Source organism: Oncorhynchus mykiss, chromosome 32 (assembly GCF_013265735.2).
Source record: "Oncorhynchus mykiss isolate Arlee chromosome 32, USDA_OmykA_1.1, whole genome shotgun sequence".
Lineage (NCBI taxonomy): Eukaryota > Metazoa > Chordata > Actinopteri > Salmoniformes > Salmonidae > Oncorhynchus > Oncorhynchus mykiss.
Genome location: NC_050572.1, coordinates 40,136,495 through 40,156,131, shown reverse-complemented (window position 1 = coordinate 40,156,131; position 19,637 = coordinate 40,136,495). Strand labels below are relative to the sequence as shown.

At 42.9% G+C, this 19,637-nt stretch overlaps 1 protein-coding gene and 1 long non-coding RNA gene across 7 annotated transcripts in view; both read right to left on the bottom strand.

Annotated features, from left to right (window-relative positions):
* Positions 1–2,656: 2,656 nt before the first annotated feature.
* Positions 2,657–11,856, bottom strand: LOC110518429. 3 transcript variants are annotated; one of them, XR_005041393.1, is made up of 6 exons: positions 10,939–11,856; positions 10,394–10,452; positions 7,251–7,334; positions 3,777–3,887; positions 3,395–3,585; positions 2,657–3,099 (listed from the first exon to the last, which is right to left on the bottom strand). It is a non-coding gene; the product is annotated as an uncharacterized LOC110518429 (long non-coding RNA). The 3 variants fall into 3 exon arrangements; XR_005041395.1 differs by having other exon boundaries at positions 7,269–7,334; XR_005041394.1 differs by having other exon boundaries at positions 10,397–10,452.
* Positions 11,857–16,653: 4,797 nt separating this feature from the next.
* The window catches only part of pygo2 (pygopus homolog 2 (Drosophila)), a 30,120-nt gene continuing 27,136 nt past the window's right edge, over positions 16,654–19,637 (bottom strand). For all 4 annotated transcript variants that reach the window (XM_021560720.2, XM_036970946.1, XM_036970944.1 and 1 more), the window contains one exon: positions 16,654–19,563. In XM_021560720.2, the coding sequence (XP_021416395.1) occupies positions 17,959–19,563 (1,605 nt within the window). In that variant the 3' untranslated portion in view covers positions 16,654–17,958. The remainder of the gene's footprint in view (positions 19,564–19,637) is intronic.

Below are 19,637 nucleotides of genomic sequence, written 5' to 3'. Positions count from 1 at the left end.
TGCTGACATACTATTTGCATACCATTTGCAAATAAGTGTTCCCGTAATTGCCTGAGGTAAAAGGTCACCTAAATAGGTTGGTGCGTCAGGTGAATGTCATGTGTCTGTCAGCTGAATACACACTGGTTTTCCCGGTAGAAGATCATATACAGTGCCTTGCGAAAGTATTCGGCCCCCTTGAACTTTGCGACCTTTAGCCACATTTCAGGCTTCAAACATAAAGATATAAAACTGTATTTTTTTGTGAAGAATCAACAACAAGTGGGACACAATCATGAAGTGGAACGACATTTATTGGACATTTCAAACTTTTTTAACAAATCAAAAACTGAAAAATTGGGCGTGCAAACTTATTCAGCCCCCTTAAGTTAATACTTTGTAGCGCCACCTTTTGCTGCGATTACAGCTGTAAGTCGCTTGGGGTATGTCTCTATCAGTTTTGCACATCGAGAGACTGAAATTTTTTCCCATTCCTCCTTGCAAAACAGCTCGAGCTCAGTGAGGTTGGATGGAGAGCATTTGTGAACAGCAGTTTTCAGTTCTTTCCACAGATTCTCGATTGGATTCAGGTCTGGACTTTGACTTGGCCATTCTAACACCTGGATATGTTTATTTTTGAACCATTCCATTGTAGATTTTGCTTTATGTTTTGGATCATTGTCTTGTTGGAAGACAAATCTCCGTCCCAGTCTCAGGTCTTTTGCACACTCCATCAGGTTTTCTTCCAGAATGGTCCTGTATTTGGCTCCATCCATCTTCCCATCAATTTTAACCATCTTCCCTGTCCCTGCTGAAGAAAAGCAGGCCCAAACCATGATGCTGCCACCACCATGTTTGACAGTGGGGATGGTGTGTTCAGGGTGATGAGCTGTGTTGCTTTTACGCCAAACATAACGTTTTGCATTGTTGTCAAAAAGTTCAATTTTGGTTTCATCTGACCAGAGCACCTTCTTCCACATGTTTGGTGTGTCTCCCAGGTGGCTTGTGGCAAACTTTAAACGACACTTTTTATGGATATCTTTAAGAAATGGCTTTCTTGCCACTCTTCCATAAAGGCCAGATTTGTGCAATATACGACTGATTGTTGTCCTATGGACAGAGTCTCCCACCTCAGCTGTAGATCTCTGCAGTTCATCCAGAGTGATCATGGGCCTCTTGGCTGCATCTCTGATCAGTCTTCTCCTTGTATGAGCTGAAAGTTTAGAGGGACGGCCAGGTCTTGGTAGATTTGCAGTGGTCTGATACTCCTTCCATTTCAATATTATCGCTTGCACAGTGCTCCTTGGGATGTTTAAAGCTTGGGAAATCTTTTTGTATCCAAATCCGGCTTTAAACTTCTTCACAACAGTATCTCGGACCTGCCTGGTGTGTTCCTTGTTCTTCATGATGCTCTCTGCACTTTTAACGGACCTCTGAGACTATCACAGTGCAGGTGCATTTATACGGAGACTTGATTACACACAGGTGGATTGTATTTATCATCATTAGTCATTTAGGTCAACATTGGATCATTCAGAGATCCTCACTGAACTTCTGGAGAGAGTTTGCTGCACTGAAAGTAAAGGGGCTGAATAATTTTGCACGCCCAATTTTTCAGTTTTTGATATGTTAAAAAAGTTTGAAATATCCAATAAATGTCGTTCCACTTCATGATTGTGTCCCACTTGTTGTTGATTCTTCACAAAAAAATACAGTTTTATATCTTTATGTTTGAAGCCTGAAATGTGGCTAAAGGTCGCAAAGTTCAAGGGGGCCGAATACTTTCGCAAGGCACTGTATGTAACAATATATGTATCGTTTTCTTTAACATGACACCTTTTTAGAATGGAGGCCAGTGTAACAGGACTCTAGCATACACAGACAGGTCATAGACTTCAGTTACTGTCTGTGTAGATGTTTATTCCCTTAGAATGTATTGTTTTTCCCACTACCTAGGTAATGGATGTCTGGTGTCTTTTTACAGGACGTTATGATGTGCTGCACTAAGCCTGAGATAATGTGGTGGGAAATTAGATTTGTTGTGCTAAGGTGTGTGTGTGTGTTGTGTGTGATATCTCTCGATATATTTGGTCTGTATCACCACAGTCTGCGTGAAACTGAGACCAGCAGCCTTTTCACAGAACAGAGTGATGTGGTGAGGGGACACATATGCTTTCCTATGACTTGGCAAATACTTTTATAGTTTGAATATAAATGTAATTTTCAGTTCATGTTCAAATTCAAATTCATACTCAAATTGTCTCCACAGTAATGTAATACTTTCTTTATATAAAAAGCACTAATGTGAAACTGATGCAAAACAAAAACCACAACATTTTAGATAACGAAAGTTAGTGGGTGTTGACATGCAAATATGGTCTTACATTTGTGTATGACTCTGTCCCAACAATGTTATGATTGGTGACAATTGTTTGGTTGGTAGGCAGGGTGACTATGTAAACATTGGCTGGAAACTAAGGCAGAGTGAAGGGGTTAGTGGAGTAAAACAGATACAAATACTGACGATGCTGGATTGTTTGCATTTGAGTATTAGAAAGAGCTTGAGATGAGCCTCTGAAGGCCATTTCACACTGCATTGTTCTTAGCCCCAGGCTAGACTGGCCCTGGGCTAGCTTAGCCTGTGTTTACACAAGCATTGTTAAGCCTGGCTGGGCTATGATTTAACCCTGGGCTAAGGATTCACACTTGTATTCCAAAGCCTTGGGCTAACGGACAAACAACATGCGAGCAACATTCTCTCTCTTACACGCAACCTATGTTACAAGTAATAAGACATTTATTAACATATTATGTACTGTTTAAGATGTACTTTTATGTGTGACTGATGTTTTGCTTGCTCAAAGTCACACTTGCAAGTTTAAATTGCACTCTTGACTGGCCTGTGCAGGGGACCCATCCTCTTCTCGCTGGACCACATTTCTTCTTTCTTAACTCAGTGTTTTTGAATTGGATTTGACCCAATCGACTATCAATTACAGAATCCCAAATTATTTATATTTGTCATTGGATGTTTTTATTTTTTAATACAGTCAGTGATACAGGAGTGAAATCACATAGGGAATCTCATCAGATCAGATGACATCAGCAAGCCAGAGCCATCTGTGGAAAGAGCACAGGTAAAACCAAGATATAAGTGCAAACAGAATGAATGTATCCTTCAACATAAAATTCCAACTAAAACGATGACATGAGCTCTGTCACAATTGATCTCTGCTCTGTCTATGAATTTGAGAGTGGTTACATTTCTCCAACCCCATCCCTCAGTTTTTTATCAAACAGGGGCGGGGAGTATACTTCTTATTGTTTCAACTGCTGAATGCCGCTTTAAAAAACAGATAAATGAGCATACTAGTATGTTTAAGCATACATGACTGTTGGCAGTGCTGTGCAATACCTTTAGCTCCCAGGTACAGCAGAGCTGACACACTAAAGATGAAGTTACGGCAGATGTCTTGACCACCCTCTCTGGCTGTTCTCTAGACAGATGTAGTGCTGGAAGGTGTCCCATGCACTGTTTGTGGCCACGTCACCTCCCTCAGAACCAGTGAAAATCTCCAGGTTCTTACAGTGGGGCATTAGCATAATCTATAGAGAGGGCAGAACAATACAGGAGAAGGAATTAAATTTAGTGTGGAGTTGGAAGTCCCGACATAAAATCCTTGTACAATCCATAGACATTGGTAAAATGGTCATCAAAAGCATGGCACTAGAGTTTGAGGAAGGTGGAACGATACATATGATAGTTGTGATAGGCATAAGATGAGTTGGTGGCCTACTGGTCCAAACTTGAGGTCCTCAGCCTCATTGGTGTAGTGGCCAGGGAGATGAAGTAGAAGACTGACTCCACCTGCTCAAATGTGTTCCCTCTACACACACTGACCTGTCTCCTGAGAACAATTGGAGTGAGAGAGAGTGAGAGTGAGAGTGAGAGAGAGAGAGAGAGACAGGAAAATAAGATTTCAGGAAATGTCACAGAGTTCAATTGGAGTTTAAATGTTTTAACATTTTAATGTTTCATTCAAGGCAACAGTCTATTTTAAGACTGCTCTGGCTGTATCAAAAGAGGCAACTATGGTTAATCATTTAGCCAAATAGGTGATAACAAGATGTGGGACTGGACTGAGCTGAGCTATAGGGCAATTCCACTGTAAGAGAGTGATGCTGATCTCAGATTATGTCAAAAAGAAACGAATGATTTCAGAGTGAAACAAACAATACAAATCTATGCACATGGACTACTTTTAACAATTTGCATCATCGGTTTGTCTGACATGCATTTTAAAGTGAAAAATCTTAGTCTCCGCATCACTCCGTTACCATAGAATTACCCTGTACCTATCCATGGCACTTGTCAGTCAGCATGGCTCAGTACTGAACAGTATGCTGTCAGTTCATGCCCAGTCCAGTTCGTGGAGAACTATTCTCCTATAGGTTCACCTTACCTACACTACTCATATTGTTTAGCAATGACTATCACATACATTCAATACAGAAACATCTTTCTAACCGATAGACAGCAGCTTTGGTTTAACCACATGGCTAAACATTAGATCGCTATCTAACATTATCTAGTTAGCTTCCTAGCTACCTGACGTTCACCTAGCTTGACTCATCAATAGCCTGCTTTAATAACAACTCTTAAGGATCAGACCCTTTTTTTTTCTTCAATTTTCGCTTACAATGACATACCCAAATCTAACTGCCTGTAGCTCAAGACCTGAAGCAAGGATATGCATATTCTTGATACCATTTGAAAGGAAACACTTTAACGTTTGTGGAAATAGGAAAAGAATGTAGGAGAATATAACCTTTTAGATCTGGTAAAAGATAATACAAAGAAAAAACCAACCATTTTTGAAAACCAACCATCATCTTTGAAATACAAGCGAAAAGGTCAATGTATTATTCCAGCCCAGGTGCAATTTAGATTTTGGCCATTAGCTGACAGCAGTTAATTTGCTAAATTTTTAGACTGATCCAATGAACCATTGCATTTCTGTAAAAAAAATGTTGTATCAAGACTGTCCAAGTGTGCCTAATTTGTTTATTAATAACTTTTCAAGTTCATAATTTTTTAATAACAGAAGACCAAATAACCCCCGACTTCAATTTCAAAATCATAATTGATTAGCTAGCTAGTTGGTTATAACTAGTTTCGATAATGAAAAATGATCGAAATTACCTCTCCAATTTTGTCAGCAATCATTCTTCTTCTTCTAGGATATCATGGTGGTCCGCAAACAAACGTTTAAAGTGTATTCCTCCACCTACTGTGGTGGAATGTACACTCAATCATGATCTGCCCAATTCTGTACTACCATGAAAATAAAATTTAAAACCAAATAAATCCCAAATTTCTACCAATCTGTTTTATGACTGATCCTATATCTCTGAGCATCTCTAGCCTTTCTCTGTACATGGCATCCACCAAATTCCACAATTACAGCACCTAACCTTAACATTGCTTCCACATTCACCATAATCATGTGTCATGACGTTGGCCTGTGGGTAGGTTTATGACAGTCATAAATACCTCTTCCCCCCTTTTTCCTCTCTCTACCCTACTGATGTTACATTTGCAAACCCCTTGGTTAACATAGAGATTCTGGGAACATCAGAAGGTGGTGGGAAATGAACTATATTCTGGTAATCTGACCAATTGAACATATGCGGTGGTACTTAATGAATATGATGTCAGTCAATGATAAGACGACATCAACTCTACAGTGGAAAGTCTACACATCAGAGTTATCGGATTCACATGGAATTGTTGTTCAATTTAAATGTTTGAATATGAAATTATTTGTGATGGGATGAAATGTGATTTTAGCTTCTAAAATGTGAGATTTGGGTTTTCATAAGGTTAGGGCTCTGCTCAATCAGTGGCCCGCCCCTGTGAAGAGACAGGGGTTATAAAACTTTTCAGACACACCCTTCTCGCTCCACTATATAAAGCCTTGACGAAAATGTAACCTCCTGTTCCGAGGATGTGAGGATGATGGTCCGATGTCAGAATGGTTCAGATAATAACTACAGAACGAAGCCAACATCAGCGTGAGCTTTGGTTGCGAATGGTATGAACTTTGAACTCTTATTCACTACAGAAGTGTACCTCATAGCCGTTGAGTTAGCAACAGCAGCTGCAAACGAGGGTTAGGAAGGAACAGACAGAGTATCACGTCTATCACACAACAACGTTACTACAACGTTTTCCAATTGACATTCTTGAAAGGACTCGGTTTGGCAACACGGCCTTCCATCTACCACCAACCTACTGAAGCGCAGCTCAGAGTAAATATTTATTGCATTTTCCTTTTCCAAATGGGCGGTAATTCAGAATGAATAAGATACTGTATTTACGATAGCACAGCTTCTTCCTTTGTTACTCAATCTTCCCGCTCTTTCACTCAAACCCAGACTCTTTTCTTTTGTGTAACAAGCTGTCATATCTGCTCCGCCCGCTAGGGACATTTTCCTTTATGACGTAATTTGTAATCAAGTTATGATTAATTATGTGTGTGTGTAATTCTGTGTGATTAGTTAGGTATTTAGTAAATACATAATTAAATCCAATTTGGTATTGCTGATTCATCTTGTTAGCCAGGGTTCGTGAAGATAACCAATAATTTACAACTTTCAGATGAGACTGAATTAAGGTAATGATTAATATTGACTGCTATTGATGTAAAATATTACTAGGTCTTTAAGAGTTTATTCGGAAGATAACAGCTCTATAAATATTATTTTGTGGTGCCCCGACTCTCGAGTTAATTACATTTACATGATTAGCTCAATCAGGTAATATTAATTACGGAGAAGTTATTTTATAGGATAGCATGTCATATCACTTAATTTAATTAATTACTAATTTACTGCGTGTGGAAATTCAGTTCTGCTTCCTCAAAGTCACACTCGCAAGCTCTTAAGTTTAATTTGTGCGCACCACGCTGGCCTCCACTTGTCCTCTGCTCGCTCGACCACAGTTGTTCTCTCTCCACTCAAGGAATAAATAGTATGAATTTACATGCAGAATGCATTACAGGCATCACAAGCATATGTCAATTAAGTAAAAGTGTCACATTTGTGATTGGACAGTGAGCATTCTAGGAATGTGCAAGTGTGAACACTTCAGACAGTGAACACTTCAGAATGTGCAAGTGTGAACACTCGCTTAGCTCCGCGCTAAAATCTCCCTTAGCACAGGGCTAAGGAGGCTCTCAGCCCTGGGCTAATTCGCAATGTGAACGCACCTTGAGTGGCTTAGCTACCTTATTGTTGTTATTATTTTGTCTGGCGACCATCTGTTCCCTCAAAGTCTTCAAACAGTACCGAACCTAAAGAGAAAGACACCACACATAAGAATTTACATCAAAAATACACACACACACACACACTAGAAATACTTTGATTGGAATGGAATGGAGGAAATAGCTGCCGATTTACGGGATCTTTTTTTTGCATTGTTTGTAACTTATTTTGTTCATAATGTTGATGCTACCGCCTCTTATGACCTAAAATAGCTTCTGGATATCAGAATAGTGAATACTCACCTCGAACTGGACAAATAATTTTTCTTTAATGAGTCTAAAGCGAGGAATATAATGCTGGTCCCAGACAAGGTCCTGTCATTCACATGAGAAAATATGGAAATACAGGGGGCGGAAAATGTGAGAATGTGTCGGCAAGTGGGTAACCCACCTCAACCATTCATTCTTTTGACCAACGTGCAATCACTGGAGAATAAACTAGATGAGCTCCATTCAAGACTATCCTACCAACGGGACATTAAAAACTGTAATATCTTGTGTTTCACGAATCATGGCAGAACGACGACACGGATAATATACAGTTGGCTGGGTTTTCCGTGCATCTGCAGGACAAAACAGCTACGTCCGGTAAGACGAGGGGTTGGGGTGAGCGATGTCTAATATTAAGGTAGTCTTGAGATATTGCTTGCCTGAGCTAGAGTATCTCATGATAAGCTGTAGACCACACTATCTACCAAGAGCATTTTCATCTATATTTTTTGTAGCCGTCAATTTACCACCACAAACCGATGCTGGCACTAAAACTGCACTCAATAAGCTGTATAAGGCTATAAGCAAACAAGAAAATGTTCAATCAGAAGTGGTGCTCCTAGTGGCAGGGGACTTTAATGCAAGCAAACTTAAATCTGTTTGACCCAATTTCTACCAGCATGTCACATGTGCAACCAGAGGGAAAAAAAATAACTCTAGACCACCTTTTCTCCACACATAGAGACGCATACAAAGCTCTTCCTCACCCTCCATTTGTTAAATCTGACCATAATTCTATCCCCCTGATTCCTGCTTACAAGCAAAAGCTAAAGCAGGAAGTACCAACGACTCGCTCAATACAGAACTGGTCAGATGATGCGGATGCTACTCTACAGGACTGTTTTGCTAGCATAGACTTGAAAATGTTCTGGGATTCATCCAATTGCATTGAGGAGTATACCACCTCAGTCAACGGCTTTATCAATAAGTGCACCGACAACATCGTCCCCACAGTGACCGTACGTACATACTAGAGGTCGACCGATTAATCGGAATGGCCGATTTAATTATGGACGTTTTCAAGTTTTCATAACAATCGGTAAATCTGCATTTTTTTCACTGATTATGGCCTATTACATTGCACTCCATGAGGAGACTGCGTGGCAGGCTGACTACCTGTTACGCGAGAGCAGCAAGGAGCCAAGGTAAGTTGCTAGCTAGCATTAAACTTATCTTATAAAAAACAATCAATCTTAACATAATCACTAGTTAACTACACATGGTTGATGATATTACTAGTTTAACTAGCTTGTCCTGCGTTGCATATAATCGATGCGGTGCCTGTTAATTTATCATCGAATCACAGCCTACTTCGCCAAGCGGGTGATGATTTAACAAGCGCATTCGCGAAAAAAGCACTGTCGTTGCACCAATGTGTACCTAACCATAAACATCATTGCCTTTCTTAAAATCAATGCACAAGTACTGTATGTCACATATGCAGTTATCGAAAATATATGGGAATATCTGCTCAATCCAAATTTACAACCAACTGATTGCAGCACTACCACAACAATGGAGGAGACAAGTGAAAAAGGGAGAAGGTAGGGAACTTGTTTGAATGCCTTATATTAAAGATACACTTTGGATGAAAGGAACTGGCATAAATAGAAAAATATACCAGTTTCATCTGAGGACAAAAATGTTGACAGCTGCGCCATACAGGTTGCAAAAAAACTGGAGGAGATTTTCAATGTACCAATTCCATGGCACATGGTTTATGAACTGGTACACACAACCACACTTGACACGACACTTTTTATCAATTAAAATGATTATATAAAATGATTGCCATCAACAGAATGCTATATGTATGGGGCATACAACAATCTCAGCTCTGTAGATTTGGTTGTGAAGAGACTGAATCAGTAGATTACTTATTCTGGTATTGCCCCTATGTAGCTTGTTTCTGGTCACAGGTTCAGGAATGGTTAAGGAAATCACAACATGCACTTAAAATTAACCTTACAAATAGCAGTGTTGGGCAATCTGGAAAGCCATAGCCAGTCAAAAGAAGTTCAAATGCATTATATAGACACCAAAATATGTTACAGATACTATAAAAATGTCCCACCACTCAGACAGTTAGTGAATACACAGCATCCAGCACATCAATCAATCAATCAAATATATAGACAAAAGCCCTTTTTACGTCAAAATAATAACCACAGTGTTTATAGAGGGTGCAACTGTTCCACAGCTCATGAGCAAATGTCAGTTGGCTTTTCATAGCTGAGCAATAATAGGTTGAAAGAGAGAGTCGAAACAGCAGAACCAGGTACAAGGAAGCACATCCATTGAAACTGGTAAAAAATATATTTGGAAAAACAATTCCACTCCAATTCCCTTTATGGATGGGTGTATCTTTGAATTCGCTGTTGAATGGCCTGCTCCTTCTCCATTTTCGGAACACCATCCCGCTCCCCCAGAGTGATCGATAGTATATTTTAGCTCGCACTGTTATGAGTGTGTTTCTGAGCTCTCAGGTTGATGTAGCGAGTTATGGCCTTCACTGATCTCACTCTCCGCCAGCTCCATCTGTGGCGACTAGGGGCACGACTCGATTGTATACTGATGGTCGTGAGCGCAATCTAGCTGGGCCCTGAGCTCTTTAGTGATGGTCCCGGTGGACCTCTTCTCCACCACAGCACAGGAACACTCTGGCACCCAGGGGTCAGTTCGGCATGCTGTACTAACCGTTTTTCCTTTTGGTAGAAAACAATTAAGGAATCTATTTGGCTATAGTTATATTCAAGAATCACTGCATCTACTTGACATAAACAATAGCCTTAGAAATAACATGGATTTGCACGTACCACCTGCCTCCTGCAGTCTCCTCCAGGATGAAAACATTTTCAGGGATGAAGATGTCATCCTGAAAACAAGCAAACGTTTTGTTAAGACAACTGAACCCACATATATCAGTTGGCATTAACAATCTACCTGTTGTATGCTTTATCAACACACACACACACACACACACACACACACACACACAGCAAATACAGGGACATGTATTTATCAGCAAACATTAGCTATGTCAACTTCAGTCTAGCTAAATGAGGTGGAGCTAACAAAACATTACAAAAACAAATCCGTCAACAAAATGTATTACAGTACTTGTCTATCTGAGGTGGGAGCTAACTACAGTAACTAACGATACCTAATAACAGGGGTACACGGATAAACCGTGTTGCAATTTTAGTTGCAGTTGAGTTGCTTGCTAACCTTATTTGCTGGGGGGTGTTACACAAAACACTTCAGATGCAATTAGCTAGTTACCTTCGACTGGAGTTGCAACAAAGTTGTCCAGTGTCTAACGCTAGCCTAATCAACCACAGTTATGACCGGTTAACGTTACCTCTGGGGCTCCATTGCATTGACTCGCGTGGCCTCCTTCGTTCAGTCGCTTTTGATGATGATCGGTCGGTAACCCCTACACCATAACCCTCGAAATGTCCTTCATCGCGAAGTCTGCCTCTGCGAAATGCTGTCTGCAGATCTGCAACCTAATTCTCTATCTATAAACCGACACTGAGATATCCCGTGTTTACTATTATATTATACAAAATGTCCAGGGTACGCTGAAAGGCTACATGTTAATATCCATACAATTACAGCGCTATAATACATTTTATATCACCACGCTGTAGGTTATTACTGTGGCCAGGAAAAGCAGAGTATAAGTAAAACTGCTGCCAACGTACCACAAAGCCACAGGTAGCATATCCCCAAAAAACGCTGGCTCGGCGAAATGCAGAAGCTATTTAATACGATTCAACAATTCCCTTTGGCAATCATTTACTGACACCGACCAACGGCAATAACAAATACAGTAGCATAAGCAAATAATAACTCGGATAGTGCGCCAGTATCTGTGCGTTAGAGATGTCGACGATGAGTATAACGTGTATCGTCGACATCTCTAGCGCACAGATACTGGGGCAAATAAGTAGCTGTAACGACATATACAGGCGCGTTAATAGCCTACTGTAGTCTACCTGCCATAAAAGAGGAAGTTCCAGGCGAGATATCAGAAGTGCCGTATCAAGTCTCCTTTGATTTTCGAGAAGTGTGTTTGCTCTCGCAGTGTAGTAGCCTAGAATAAAACACTGATGGAGAAGACAGGCTATGTGCACACTTCCTACAAAATGAGGTGAAAACTGGGCTGCACTTCCTAACCTCCTGCCTCAATGTGTAACTAACTATATTAGAGAGACATTTCCCTCAGATTACACAGATCCACAAAGAATTCGAAAACAACCCCGATTAAGATAACCTCCCATATCTACTGGGTGAAAAACCACAGCGTGTCATCACCGCAGCAAGATTTGTGACCTGTTGCCACAAGAAAAAGTCAACCAGTGAAGAACAAACACCATTGTAAATACAACACATATTTATGCTTATTTATTTTCTCTTTTGTACATGAACCATTTGTACATCGTTACAACACTATATATACACATATGACATTTGTAATGTATTTATTCTTTTGAAACTTCTAAATGTTTACTGTTAATATACCAAAGTGAAATAAACAATACAAATTATCTACCTCACTTGCTTTGGCAATGTTAACATATGTTTCCCATGCCAATAAAGCCCCTTGAATTGAATTGTTTCACATTATACTGTAGACAAACAAATTCCCACTACTGCTACAAGAGCAACCTGTTGACAGCGGGTACGTCAGATAACTATCGAAACAAGCTAATTGGCGCAGGATACCGGGGAACGCACGGTCTTTTCGATATTGGCGGGACATTGCTGCCAATCAATGGTCTAGCGATTACGATTATTTGCGCTTCATAGCTATGTTTGCTATAGGCTACCTGTGTACATTAACCCAGTTTCTTTTCAATAGAATTTAGGGCTAATCTCAAAATAATAAAATAATAGTCTAGAGATAAATTATCATGGATTGATCACCAATGATCATGGATTGATCACAATGAATATCGGAATTAAATATCACAATTGACTACCACAAGAAAAATCTGGCTGCCTAACATATAGGTTTACACTACACAATTATATAAGGTTGCAGTTCCACTGTGTGACTATATAAGATTGATCATGTTGTTTGATGACTGGTTTGAGGTGATTTGTGAATTAATGCAACCAAGGATCCATTCGGTTTTTGGTCATGAATGGTAATACAGTGGTTGGAGTGCAGTTTCTCCTGGCCCATAGAAAGACTACTTGCATCATGCCATGGTAATAACTCATTTTCGTTAACAATATACATTTTCTTCATAGCTCACTGCTCATCTATGACCAAAAACAAGTTATGTTGGATTGTTACAGTGTATCAGTGGAAAGTCTTGATGAGGACCCCAACAGTACATTTCTACAGATCAGAACAAAATTCTGTTTCTCAGACATCAACAATGCATTTAGATGGATATAATCCCCATGACAGACACTGAAAGATGGAATTGGCATAATGGTTATCAATGCTCATGTCAGTACCATTCAGGATTTGGGTCAAAATCATTTCAATTCACTCAAATCAGTCTCGGAAATCCCAGACCTAGGGCAACAGCGCTATGCAGTGTACAAAACATTAAGAATACCTTCCTAATATTGAGTTGCACCCCACCTTCCCCCTTGTGCCCTCAGAACAACCTGAATTTGTAAGGGCACAGACTCTACAAGGTGTCAAAAGCATTCCACATGGATGCTGGGCCATGTTGACTCCATTGCTTCCCACAGTTGTGTCAAGTTCGCTGGATGTCCTTAAGGTGGTGGACCATTCTTGATACACACAAGAAACTGTTGTGTGAAAAACACAGCAGTGTTGCAGTTCTTAACACAAACCGAAGCAACTGGCACCTACTACCATACCCCGTTTAAAGACACTTTAATATTGTGTCTTGCCCATTTGCCCTCTGAATGGCACACATATCCAATCAATCTCCCAATTGTCTCAAGGCTGAAAAATCCTTCTTTAACCGGTCTCCTCCCCTTCATCTAAACTGATTGAAATGGATTTAATAAGTGACATCAATAAGGGATCATAGCTTTCACCTGGTCAGTCTATGTCATGGAAAAAAGCAGGTGTTCATCATGTTTTGTACACTCAGTGTATGTCAGAATGTTAATGTGGGAGGCAACCTGCCTGCATAGGGCAGGGTTCCCCAACTGGGGGCACGCGGCACGAATTTGGCCCATGGGGGATATTATTTGGCCACCCAAGTTCTCTGATCAAAATACTTTTTAGTTGTTGGACATAAGACTGTTAAAACACCAGCAAATCAGCTCCAAATACATTTCCAAAGTATTCCCACATGGAGATATGTGATTGTATACAAATGTAAGCAAGGTTTGAAATGGTTATGTTTTAGTAAAATATATCAGTTTCGGCTTCTTGCGGTCAATTTGCAGTCTACAAATTATTTGTAATTATGTTCCAGGGCCCTGGTTGAATGAAGTTGATGACCCCTGGCCTAGGGAGACTACTCAATTCAGGAAATAGACACATTCCCAGTGGTGGAAAAATAAACCAATTGTCATACTTGAGCAAAAGTAAAAATACCTCAATAGAAAATGACTCAAGTAAAAGTTAGTCACCCAGTAAAATCACACTTGAGTAAAAGCAAAAGAGGCACTGAGTTTGAAGGTAGGCCTTGAAATACATCCACAGGTACACCTCCAATTGACTCAAATGTCAATTTGCCTATCAGAAACTTCTAAAGCCATGACATCATTTTCTGGAATTTTCCAAGCTGTTTAAAGGCACAGTCAACTTAGTATATGTAAACCTCTGACCCACTGGAGTTGTGATACAGTGAATTATAAGTGAAATAATCTGTCTGTAAACAATTGCTGCTAGAGTTACTTGTGTCATGCACAAAGTAGGTGTCCTAACCGACTTTCCAAAACTAGTTTGTTAACAAGAAATTTGTGGAGTGGTTGAAAAATGAGTTTTAATGACTCCAACCTAAGTGTATGTAAACTTCCGACTTCAACTGTAGGTATTCCTCGTCCAGGGCAGTGTGCAGTGGGTTGGCGATGCATCGTCTGTGGACCTATTGGGTCAGTACGCAAATTGAAGTGGGTCTAGGGTGACAGGTAAGGTGGAGGTGATATGATCCTTGACTAGTCTCTCAAAGCACTTCATGATGACAAAAGTGAGTGCTACTAGTCGTTTAGTTCAGTTATCTTTGCCTTCTTGGGTACAAAAACAATGGTGGCCATCTTGAAGCATGTGGGGACAGCAGACTGGGATAGGGAGAGATAATGTCCTTAAAACACACCAGCCAGCTGATCTGTGTATGCTCTGAGGATGCGGCTAGGGATGCCGTCTGGGCTGGCAGCCTAGCGAGGGTTAACACGTTGAAATGTCTTACATCAGCCACAGAGAAGGAGAGACCACAGTCCTTGATCGTGGGCCGCGTTGGTGGCACTGTATTATCCTCAAAGCGGGCAGAGGTGTTTCGATTGTCTGGAAGCAAGACTCCTGTGTCCGTGATGTGGCTGGTTTTTCTTTTGTAGTCTGTGATGGTCTGTAGATCCTGCCACATACGCCTAGTGTCTGAGCTGTTGAATTGCGGCTCCACTGTCTCAATACTGACATTTCGCTTGTTTGATTGCCTTGCAGAGGGAATAACTACATTGTTTGTATTAGGCAATATTCAAAGTCACCTTTCCATGGTTAAATGCAGGGTTTGCGCTTTCAGTTCTGAGTGAATGCCGCCATATGTCCACGGTTTCTGGTTAGGGTAGGTTAATAGTCACAGTAGGTACATCTCCTATACACTTCCTTATAAACTCACTCACCGAATCAGCGTAGACGTGTATATTATTCTGAAGCTACCCGGAACATGTCCCAGTCCTCATGATAAAAACAATCTTGAAGCGTGGATTCCAATTGGACAGACCAGCGTTGAATAGTCCTTGTCACGGGTACATCTTGTTTGAGTTTCTGCCTTTAGGAAGGGAGCAGCAAAATGGAGTTGTGGTCAGATTTGCCGAAAGGAGGTCAAGGGGAGGGCCTTGTATGCATCGCGGAATTTAGAGTAGCGGTGATCCAGTGTTTTTCCAGAGCGAGTGCTAGTCATTATGCTGATAAAAATGTACGTAGCCCTGTTCTCAAATTTGCTTTGTTAATATCCCCAGCTACAAAAAATGCAGCCTCCGGATATACGGTTTCCAGTTTGCATAAAGTTCATTGAGGGCCGTCGTGGTATCGGCTTGAAGGGGGATGGATATACACGGCTGTGACAATAACCGGGGAGAATTCCTTTGGGAGATTATAAGGTCGGCATTTGATTGTGAGGAACCCTAGGTCAGGTGAACAAAAGGACTCAAGTTCCTGTATGTTACAATTACACTATGAGTCATTAATCATGAACCATACCCCCACACCCTTTTTCTTCTCGGAGAGATGTTTATACCTGTCGTCGCAACGCACAAAGAATCCAGGTGGTTGTACCGACTCCGACAGCATATCCCGAGAGAGCCATGTTTCCATGAAACAGAGTTTATTACAATCCCCGATGTCTCTGGAAAGCAACCCTTGCCCTAATTTCATCTACCTTGTTATCTAGAGACTGGACATTAGCAAGTAATATACTTGGAAGTGATGGGTGGGGTGCGCTCCTCTGAAGTCTGACTAGAAGGCCGCTCCGTCTTCCTCTTTCCGGTGGCAGGTAGCCTAGTGGTTAGAGCATTGGGCCAGTAACCGAAGGGTTGCTAGATCGAATCCCCGAGCTGACAAGGTAAAAATCTGTCGTTCTACCACTGAACAAGGCAGTTAACCCACTGTTCTTAGGCCATTATTGTAAATAATAATTTGTTCTTAACTGACTTGCCTCGTTAAATAAAGGTTAAATAGATTTGTTTTAATTAACACCTCTGGAATCTGTTCAAATGCCCTGGTTGTTTCGGACAAAGGATCTGCTTCGGGAAAGTCATAGTGCTGGTAAGTGGGACGTCGCTCTGATATCCAATAGTTCTTCCTGGCTGTATGTAATAACGCTTAAGATTATGTGGGCTAACAATGTAAGAAACAACTCTGCTCCGGTCATTAGACAATTTGAACAAACTGGACTAGGATAGCACCATATCTGTTTTTAGTGGGTTTAGCATATCCCCATGTTTAATTCCAAAAAAGCCACAAATATAAATTTTTTAGGAAGAGGACGAGTACAAAAACAATTAAATTTACTACTTCAGAGTTTAGTGCATTCCCCCACTGTGTGGGCTGCTGGTCAGTCCCCCAGGTTCCAGCCAGAGGGCACCAGCATAGAGCACATTATTACAGAGCACATATCAGTGCAAAGGGAACAGTTGAGAAAAAGGCAAATTGAACAGATTTTTTATTTTTAAGAAAAATTAGAAACACCTGCCATGACAGTAATATGAAAACTGATATTTTTCGCGCCGTTATTTGGTCTACTTTGAGGCCTCTAGCAGAGACCAAATTACAAATAAAAACAGATCGGACAAAGTTACTGCATTGGTTCACATGCAACCCCAAAGACTAGTACACACATCGGATATGACCATGTCGTCACTACTTGTAGCTATGCCAACACCATCCAAACAGCACTGATATCACAACTTCCATGTCCAGTGAAAAAAAATTATTAAAGAAATGGTTGATTCAATGTATAAAAACAAAAAGTCCATTGACAGAACCTAGACATAATATAGTTCATTTTTTTCATTCATTGGTTGATTCTTCTGCATTCCAAGATCGACAGACACGTGTTTTGGGCAAATGTTCAGGCTGTACATCTACACTTTTCTGTGGCGCCATTCATTTGCTCTCTGGAGGTTTCGGAGGGAGGACAGTCAAGTACATTGAGGGGCGGTTTGGATCACCTTTGGATTCATCTGCTCTGGGTCAGAACCAGGGGTATGTGTGGTGACCACGCTCTCACCAGGGGTCAGTCAGTCAGTGTGTCAGTGCGAGGGGCCCTTGCCGGTCAGTCACAAAGTATGAGGTAGTGTGTTGGTGTCAGTGCTTTGCTGGTCGGCAGGCCGGATGTCTGGGGGGGTTCATGTGGAGTGGACATTTGTCATGTAGGGGGAAATCAGTTGTTCAGTCCAAAAGAGTCACTAAAAGTGCTTCATGTAAGTGTGTGTTTATGTATTTAATAAAATTATTTAATCAGGCATTGTAAAAAGCTTGTCAGATAAGGTTGGGTGAGTAGCTGGTGGGTAGACAAGGGCTGGGTTTCCCAAAAGCATTGTAGCACTTACATCATCTTTCGTCCATTGAGTTTCAATGGAATTAAGATGATCTTAGCGCTACGATTCTTTTGGGAAACCCAGCCCAAAGCCATTCTGAGAGAGATCAGAGCAGTCAATACCTCTTCCCCTGCACCCCTTCCTCCCTCCCAGTCTATTCTCTTCCGCCTTCCATTCCTCAGCCCTCGTTGGCAGCCACCAGCTGGCCCAAGCCCTGGCGGACATACACAGCTTGGATCTCCTTGGTCTTGAGGCAGAAGTCGCAGGCCCAGACAGCAGAGCTCTCTCGGGTCAGCAGACCGTAGGCTGGCTCCGTCAGGCCCGTGCAGTCACGGTGGAACCAGCGCTGGCACGACGCCTCACACAAGATGGCATCCTGGTCGTCGTGCACCTCCGACAGGCAGAAGCCGCAGGGGAACACCATGCCCGGGCCGCCCAGCTTCCCTGGACCGGAGCCTGGGCCGGTGGAGGGGTTAGCGGGGCCGGGGGGCAGCGGAGACTGAGTGTTGGGGGTAGAGTTGGAAGGGGGGTTGGGGTTGCTGCCGGGGGTGTTACCCCCACTGCTGTTGTTGGTCATGTTGTTCTGGGCAGAGTTGGGGGGAGCGTTTGGCATGGAGCCTCCACCAGGGGTGTTGTTCTGCTGGTTGTAAAGGGTTGATCCAAGGGAAGAATTCGGCGGAGTTGACTGCTGTTGGGATGGGTTATTGGAGGAGGGGGCGTTGGCAGAGTTGGGCCCCTGCAGCTGATTGGGTGGCGGTTGCAGGGGCTGGGAGCCGTTGAGTGGGCCGGTGGGGGAGGAGTTGGGGTTGGACTGGGGCGGTGCTGAGGGGGGCTGGCCGGGCGTGTTGGGCTGCTGGTCAGGGAAGCCTCCTCCAGGCTGGGAAGGGCCAGAGTTGGTGGGCCCGGGGGGAGTGTTGTTGGGACCCGGTGGACCAGATGTGTTTAAGTTAGGCTGCTGCTGCGGAGGCCCAGACTGGGGCCCACCTCCGCCAAAGTTCTTCCCCTCATCGTTCCCTGGGCCCGGGGGGCTGAGGCCTGGGTATGGGCCATCCTGTGAGGGAGGGAACTGTCCTTGAGGGGGTAAACCTGGAATCCCTCCCATGTTTCCTCCTGGGCCAACGCCCATGCCCCCCATCATGTTCATCCCACCAGGCATGCCCCCCATGGGGTTCATGGGGCCATGGGGGGGTCCCCTGGGTCCTCCGCCACCGGGCAAAGGGGGGCTGTTGAAGGGGTGCCCACCCTGTCCGTGCTGTTGCTGCGGGGGCATCCCAAACCGAGGGTGCGGTGGCCCTCCTCCAGGACCCCCGATACCACCAGGGGACAGCATAGGGTTGAACCCCGGTCCCGGGTGCATGGGCGGACTGAAATTGGGGGGCATGTTAAATTGCGAAGGACCCCCGGGTCCTGGGAAACCTCCTCCGCCACCTCCACCCCCAAAGCCAGGCATCCCCCCAAAGCCCAGCTGGTGGTGCGGTCCTGCGTTGGGTGGTCCTGGGCCAAAGGGCAGTCTCCGTCCTGGTCCTCCAGGGCCTCCCCCAGGGCCCCCCATGAAGCCCATGCCCCCGGGGCCTATCCTGCCTCCATAAGGCCCTCCTCCTCCACCTGCCCCGGGGCTCGGGAGGAATGGACCCCCTCCTGGAACTCCAGCCCCACCAGGTCGGGACGGCAGCGATGGGGGGCCAAAGTCATCATCAAAAGGGTTGGAGGCAACCAGGTGGTCCACCATGGGGGTAGGAGGGGGCGCAAACTCAGAGAGGTGGGAGAACGCGGCACCGGCCCCCTGAAACACACGATCAGGAGAGAGGAGATAATGGATTTTTGAGATTGAACAACATGAGTTTGATAAGAGCAGAG